The 7814-nt window shown below is 46.6% G+C and overlaps 1 protein-coding gene across 2 annotated transcripts; it reads right to left on the minus strand.

Moving 5' to 3' along the window:
- Positions 1–3362: 3362 nt before the first annotated feature.
- Positions 3363–5544, minus strand: LOC123059143 (uncharacterized). Of its 2 annotated transcripts, XM_044481783.1 has the most exons (4): positions 5315–5544; positions 4854–5180; positions 4013–4273; positions 3363–3862 (listed from the first exon to the last, which is right to left on the minus strand). In XM_044481783.1, the coding sequence occupies exons 1-3, from the start codon at positions 5389–5391 to the stop codon at positions 4060–4062; spliced, it is 618 nt and encodes a 205-aa protein (XP_044337718.1). In that variant the 5' UTR covers positions 5392–5544; the 3' UTR covers positions 3363–3862; positions 4013–4059. The 2 variants fall into 2 exon arrangements, with proteins under 2 accessions (XP_044337718.1, XP_044337719.1); XM_044481784.1 differs by lacking the exon at positions 4013–4273.
- Positions 5545–7814: the final 2270 nt, after the last annotated feature.

A 7814-nucleotide genomic window follows, 5' to 3' on the forward strand; every position in this document is an offset into this window, starting at 1 on the left:
ACAAGTTTAAGCTGGCAAAACATATTATATTTAGAAACAACGAAAGGTAGTATTAATTTGCGTGTTTCCTATAAGTTGCCCGAATTAGCTGGAAAAGATCACAACCCACTGCCCCTCCGGCTAGTTAACAAACCTACGTCACTGTCATCGAACTTGGTGTATCAAATTTCTAGGACAAATCACCATCATGTAATCACCACAATATGTGCGTTTTATTACACAAAATCACCCAAAAACATAATTTCTTCCTTCATATTTAAAGAACAAAGAGAAATTATGCATAATTCGAGTTGATTTTACTGTCACATCATGGAATGACATTTTTCCTTCACATGCATTGTCTAGATGCTTTTTCCATATTACTTTTGCATTTTTGTCAGAAAATTCCGATGACAAATTTGATTTATGCCATGCGAGAGGCGATTTCCTATGCATGGTGGTAGCTATGCACGCATGGTGGCACCTACACACCCTTTGGCATAAATGCCTTTTTTTGACATATGAGGTGTCGCTGTGTCGGGTTTCTGATGAGATTGGCACAAGTGCATTTTTCTCGTATAGAAATGACTTTTTCTCACTTCTTTTTGTCTTTTTATTTCCCTTTTTACACAAGTGCCTCTTCGTTGTGTAGAAAGAGCCTTTTCTCACTTCTCTTAGTCTTTTTGCTTGCCTTTTTTTTGGCATAATTGCATGATTGCTTGCCTGGCTGGTCCAAAGTCACGTTATTTTTGTTATGGAATTATTTTTCATAGTCCAACATAATTTATGAAAATAATTAGAGATAAATATTGGGGCATGCGTAGCTATCATCATGGGTAGCAAATTATTTCTCTATGCAAAGTGCCTTCCTCTCAAAGTCTGGCTCTTTTTTTTTTTGCGAGGGAAAGTCTTGCTCTTTTTAACGGGCAACGACTCCTTATGCGATACACAAATAAGTGTATGCCGGCTAAGCTCACGCGTATACCGCAACTCATTCACTCTATGGTCATATTTACACACACTATACTAGCGGTTTATTTTAAAACAATCGCCCCGTAGCACTAATAATTATGTTACCAATTGAATATTCATCCTCCTTTAGTTCTCCTATGTCATACCATAACTTCCCGCAAAAAAAAATGTCATACCATAACTGCGCATGAGGTCAATCCCATGGCTACTCCAAGTAATCGGCATTTTCCAGATGTAAATTTGTTAAGAAATTCTCATATCTTATACTCGCATGAGAACAAGATAAATCACCCATACGATATGATAATTTATGTTCGGCTCCTCTAGCAAAGGCTGGAAACCATTCGACTATTGTCACTCTTCAAGTTTTTAGCCAACCGCGGATGCTACACCAGTGTTCCTAATCTTTTCAATTAAGATGCGCTCTAGTAATTTTATGGCGGCATTTTTTAAAGAGAAATGTAAAAATTATTATGCTATTTTTTCTTTGAAAATAATATTTCTTATTTTCTTAATCAGCTAAAATAAGATGCACTTTGCCTGGTGTGGTCATATTTTATTTTTAAATAAGATAGGTGCACCAGGTTCGTCTTGACTTTATGTTTATTTTCTAACTAGCACCACGTTACCTTGCATGAAGATTTGTATCAACCCCGCAAAAAAAAAAGATTTGTATCAGGAACTGTTTTTGGGGTTTGTTGCATCACACTAGCTGAGATTCCCCGTACACCCAACCAAATCCCTAAACTAAAACAAGTGTAAATTTTGACAAATTTACGATTACCCTGAATTGCACTTCTCCAAGAAGAATTCCATCCCAATCCCATCCATGGCTAAATCTCTCCTGTTAGCGTTACACAAGAAGAGGACAATCGGTCTAAAGAGGCAAACCTGTCCATCGCTTACAATTAATATATAATTTTGAACATCACTTCCAGTTAAAAAAATTTAGGGGTAAGGCCTTGTCTTCATCACTTCCAGTTAAATGTAACGTGATTTGTATCATTATTAGTTTTTTTAGGGGTTTCTATCATTATTGGTTGGGCCCATCCATATTAATTACACACTAGGCCGGCCCTGCACCATATGTGGATTAGGCACATCTGCCACCCAACCAGAGGCCCATGTACAAATCTAGCACATCCGCCACGGCACCTGCGTGAAGCCGTGGCAATATAACTACATCGTGGCATCCGATTGCAAGCAAGTCGTTGAAGATCTAACCAAGGGAAGCCAAGGAGAATAGTGCTGCAATCAGAGAAATTAGGCATAGAGTTCCATCCACTAGCAAGTTTATTTTTGAAGGTCGTACGGCGAATGTTGAAGCCCACAAGTTAGCTAAATATGCTTTGTCTTTACTCCTAGGGCGTCATGTGTGGCTTGGCCAGCCACATAACCAAACTTGTATCCCACTCTCTATGGACTTTGAGTAATAAAAGGCTTTTACCCCTAAAAAAATGCACTTGCAAATGCACGCTGCACACATCACAGCATGTCAACGCAAGGCCTAGATAACGGCCTCCAGGTCGCTCGGCCTCCAAAATGCTCCACTCCATCTATAAGTACTAAGTATTCCTAAAAAAAATCTATAAGTACTAAGTAGTGAGATACACTATTACTACATCAAAGTTTATTTAATTTAGCTTCACTTGGATACTCGCTAGCCTAACCTAAGTAGCCTTATTAGTCCATTTTTATCTTAATACCATCATCACCTTTTTTTTGCAGGTAAATACTATCATCACCGATGAATAAGCAGTTGGTAGATGCAACAATTTTCTCTCTCCGTTCATCTCTCTTAGCTTTGTTAGACACGTCCAGTGGCGCTATGAACAAGTGCTAAATAGTGCGGTACTACTTAAATGTTTATTTCATTTATATTCATTTGGATACCGAAAATGCCATTTGGAGGACGAGCACCATGCAGCTCGCTATGAGGATCGTCAGTAATCCCATCGAGACGCTGCAGCGGCGCATTTATGTCATGTATTCGGGCTAGCAGCTTTAACTCCAATCCTGTATTTTGTATTTTCCTACAGTAGCATCCCATGTCGTCCATGGCTCGCTGTCAGGCTGGTTAGACGTGCGACCCACTCCCCCATCATGGCCCTGCAGTGCCAGCCTCTCACAGACGCTCATGAACATGGGCATGCTAACGCTCTCCTGTTCATCACGGTGACAATGTTTTTTTTCATTTTCTTTGTAGCCAATCATGCATTACCTGTTAAGATAGTTTTTGGCTGTGGTGCTGCTAGCATTTGGAAAAATTCTGTGAATATTCACTTGAAAGTGTGCACCTTCTCATCGCTCATCAACACGCCCCCATAAATGATGCTATGGAAGTGATTATTGACACCAACAAAAAGCCCAAATGGCATGTCGTACAGGTTTGTCTTGTAGGTTGTATCAAATGTCACAACATCACCGAAACACTTGAATTGCTCAATCCCTCTGCCAGCAGCCCACATCAATGTCTTAATCCTACCCTCGGTGTCAACCTAAATACTGTATTTAAATTCAGGGTCCTCTGCCCTCATCTTGTTGAATACATCTATGGTTTTTATTGCATCATTAAGAGACTGTTCCCGGTTAAGTTTACCACATAGTGTTTTTAAGGAACGTTTCGTGAGTGGCACGTCCTTTATCATGCCAAAGAAACTACCTATGACACTGTAAACCTTGCTAATGCTGATATTATTTCCTCTCAATTGCTTAACCACGTCCCTTGTATAGCTATCTATGTATTGGTGCGACTTCCAGTGCAATTCTCTCCACAATTAAGAGGTAAATCATGGTTGTGGTCAGCCCTGTGCTCGCATACATACCATCCACCATCGTCTGACCTCAGTAGTCGTATTATGACATTGCAACCACACCTCGTCGACCTACTGTTGGCTTGCAATGGCTTACCCTGCAGAAGAAAAGCGCGCATGCAAATCAGAGGATGAAAAAATTGTAAATTAATATCCACATTCTTTTGCATGGCTTTTAAAAAATGATGAAATGAAGCTAAAAAAACCCCAAAATGTAATAGGAAAATGATGTTATGTTACTGACTCACCGCACATGCACAAACTATCTCCTGCATGCACTTCTTTCTGTGTACATTCAAACGGCTTTTTGCATAGCGCACCCTAAAACCAACCTCCCATGAATAAAGATTGTAAAACTTGTAGCCCTCTTTGACGGAATCGAAACTAGTTCCAATCGATGGATTTTCAACATTTTTAGACTTTTTATCGACAAATGCATAGAAGTTTCAAGGGCAGGCATCCTTGAAGGGCTGGGCTCCCTCTTATATGTAGCTTTTCCAACTCTGACCCTGCGAACAAATGACACACCAACACATCAGCGGATTAGATCCACCGAAAGACACAAAATAAAGTATTGTCCATGGGCACACTGCCTACACAACCTGGTTGTATGCATAGCAGAATCAATTGTTTTTACTGGGATATAATTTACTAGACATATGTGTGTCGCTATGCTAGTAGTAGTACCAGATTCAGAAAATTTTCATTTTTAACAAAACAAAAAACGGCAGCTACCATCATCATTTTCTTAGGTGTGCAAATCAGCATTTTTTTTTGTGATCCGAGGGCATCAGACATGTCTCGAAAAATGGTCTTATTCCTTATTCCGATCATGGTTTTGTGCCTGCTGTGACTGCTCGCTCATGTGCCACTACAATACAGGTAACCCTCTGATAAACGTTTTCCAATGCTCATGTTTTTCTTACTAATTTTCAACTTGGTGAACCGTTCACAAAATTCAAAATTGATTAGACGAACAACGTTTGTGCAACCAAACCACGAGCAAAATGTGATGATGCATATAGCTGAGCTGAAATTTAATCGACAGCATATAAAACGGCTTTAAGGCGAGGGATAACAGAAAGTCACCTTCTGGTCCAAGAAGATTGTTTTGCGTTTGACACTCCCACGCCATCTTCGTCTGCATCCTGGCCCATGGCATCAGGGACTGTATTTGCACCGCCTGTCTCGCAGGAATCGCCCACCCCTTCGTCGCCAAGATTATACAGTGTGCAGCCCCCCATACCAGCACCTTCGCCGGCTTCACAATCCATGCCGCCTCCAGCTCGACCCATGGGCAGAGAAGAAATCAACTCCTCCTCCGCATCCTCTGTTCCACTTGTGCCGCCTTCAGTCAGTTGCTCGCCGGCAACTAGACCACTTAAGAAAACTCCGCCGGACACCCGCGGCACCAACCTGCACAGGCAAACGGGAGCCAGCCAGATCTGATTGTTTGAGGAATAGGTCAAGGGAAACTCCAATCGACAGATTTCTTGCTCAAAAAATCAAATCCCGTAGCGAGAACTTGGGCGAGATTCTAGGAATATTACCCTGATGCAGATTCCTCGAAGAAGAACTCCATGTCGTCCATGGCGAGAAGCGGCGCTGCCCCTCGGCCCGGTGCCATCCACTTTCTGGTCGAGTGGCCAAACACGAACAGGCACCGCTTAATGGTCGAGCAGACACAGCAACCACAACAACCAACCTCGCCAGCCCGCAAGGTGGGCCAAATTCAAAGCCGCACTGACAGAACATCTTGTGTGTGGCAGTAGAAGAATCGTAGGCCCATGTACAAAGCGGGAACAGGAGTAGGCAGCACCGCTGTATTTATACCACTGAATATAAATAGAAAAAAGAACAGAGGCCACGCATCGCGACGCCAGAACGACCGACGCAGATACCGGCCTTCATGCAGCTCGTGCACCAAAACGCCCCTCTCTTTGGATACTAGCTAGTACTCTCGAAATAGTCTTTTGCCCTCTTCCTACCAGCCAGCCTAAATAGTCTTTTTAGTGAAAAGGGCCCGCTCCTCCCGCTCCCTGAGCTCCCGCGACTAGGGTTCCTACCCACGCCCCTCCGCCGCGCCGTCGGCCGCCCCCTCCGGCTGCCGGCCGCGCGCGCCCCACCTCCCTCTCCCCCCTTCCCCATGTCCCTGTCCGCCCGCTCCCCCCCCCCCCCCCGCAGGCGACGGGCGGGCCCCTGCCGCTAGCTCTCCTCCGGCCCCATCCCCGTCCATCTCCCTCCCCACTGCCGTCGGCTGGGTCCGCCGGGCCTTGCCTGCGCAACGCTGGCGGCGGCAGGCCGTCCCTTCCCCGCACGCTCATGGGGGGAGCGGGAGCCTCGCGATGGCGGCGGTGCAGCTCGGCCGACTGCGGTGTGGCTCGGCGGCGGGATTCCGACGAGCTTCGTGGTCCTTGGTGCGGCGGCGCGGCCATTGGCCGCGGGGCGGCATGGCGGTGCAGGTGGCCGGCGGCGCCCGCGCGACCCAGATCTGGGCCCTTTCGGGCTCCATCTGGGCTAGGGCGGGCCGACGACTCGGGGCGCGGCAACGCTGCTCCCTCGTTGGTGGCGAAGTGGTGGTTGTCTGCGGGCGGTGGCGGCTTCGTCGGCCGGCGAGCTGCAGCGTGACGCCAGGGGCTGTCCGGACCCTTTTGGGTCCGGCCGGGCCTCGGCGCCTGACAGGCCCCTTGTTCGTGGATCCGGTCGGCTCCGCGGTGGCGGTAGTGGTTGTCACCTCATGTCGGTGATGTTGCGGATGCCCCCGAGGCCACTATCTCTTCTCCCGTCCTCCAGGTCTCGTGTCGGTGACCCCAGGGAGATGACGAAGTTGATCCAGTGACCATGGTGGCACATGTTGGTGGGCGGCGTGATGGGCGGTGCACTATGATTCGTCTGGGGTGGTGGTGGGGGGTTTGGGTTGGGAGAAATCTCCGGCGGCTCGTCCGGCCCCGACGCGGCGACGCCTGTGGGTGCCGCCGGACCTTCCTGAAGGGCGTCGGGTACACCCCTCCCCCACTGCCCCCCTGCGTACCGGGGGAAACCCTAGGACTAGTCCGGACAACAGCGGCGTCGTCGTCGTCTCCTTCTTGAAGGTGTTGCTTGGTACACGGCGCTCTGGAGTGCTGGGAACGTGGTGGTACTTCTTCGGAGGGTGCAGCGGTCGCCGGTCATCTTCATTTCATTGATCTGCCGTTGTTGGCATTTGTTTCTCTCTTTTTTTTCTGTTTTTCTTTGGGCTTGTTTATGCCGCGGCACCAGCACCAATCATTGAATGTAGGTGGTTGCTTTGTAATACAAAGTGGGGGAGGGGGGGGGGGGGGGGGGAGGGAACCCTTTTTCTTATATAGTCTTTCTAGTGCATGTTTATCTTAGCACATACTTACATCTCTTAGCACCAACTTCGGTCACTTGCTTTCACCTCCACGGCTTCTTGGAGGAATAGTCTTTCTAGTGCATGTTTTTTCTTCTATCGTGTGGTTAGGAGACAAGCTTGCTTGCATGGGCTCCGCCCCGTTGTACATGTCTAGCATGTAGTGGTGTGTGTACAGGTCTATCTTCCTTGCCTGCGGCTCTGCCCCGTTGCCCATCATCGCCACCATGAAAGATCTGGCGATGACCGGAGCCACAAGACTCCCCCTGAACACACCATCGGGCATCGGCACCGGTGACGAAGCTAGACAAAATATGTCGTGGGGGCAAGGCGGAATGTCACTGTTTAAGGGTCAAAAGCTTAAATTTCCTCATCTAGGCCCTCCAACAAAAAAGTTCTCCAGAAAATTGTTTATAGCTGGGGGCAATGGCCCTCTTAGTCTAACAGAAAGCTCACCTGAGGCTGAGAAACAACTTCATAATTTTTTCAATGAAAGTGCCGCCATTTGTTTAGATGTGGAATATGGTGTTTACAGGGACTAGAGATGTTATTCGGACGGAACCTAGTCTTCTATTTCTGCGGGTTTTAGTACTGAACTATTTAGGCCGTACCAAATTAATTTAATACCCCCTTTGTCCCATATAATATAGTGCATTATGATTTTTGTGGAAGTCAAACGT

Source organism: Triticum aestivum, chromosome 3A (assembly GCF_018294505.1).
Source record: "Triticum aestivum cultivar Chinese Spring chromosome 3A, IWGSC CS RefSeq v2.1, whole genome shotgun sequence".
Classification (NCBI taxonomy): Eukaryota; Viridiplantae; Streptophyta; class Magnoliopsida; order Poales; family Poaceae; genus Triticum; species Triticum aestivum.

Excerpts from the sequence above, each read along its gene's own strand:
- LOC123059143 (XM_044481783.1), bottom strand. The coding sequence starts at position 5,391 with ATGGCACCGGGCCGAGGGGCAGCGCCGCTTCTCGCCATGGACGACATG. Across the intron at positions 5,181-5,314 it reads TTCGAGGAATCTGCATCAGG|GTTGGTGCCGCGGGTGTCCG; the intron begins GTAATATTCCTA and ends TTGCCTGTGCAG. Across the intron at positions 4,274-4,853 it reads CAATCTTCTTGGACCAGAAG|GGTCAGAGTTGGAAAAGCTA; the intron begins GTGACTTTCTGT and ends ATTTGTTCGCAG.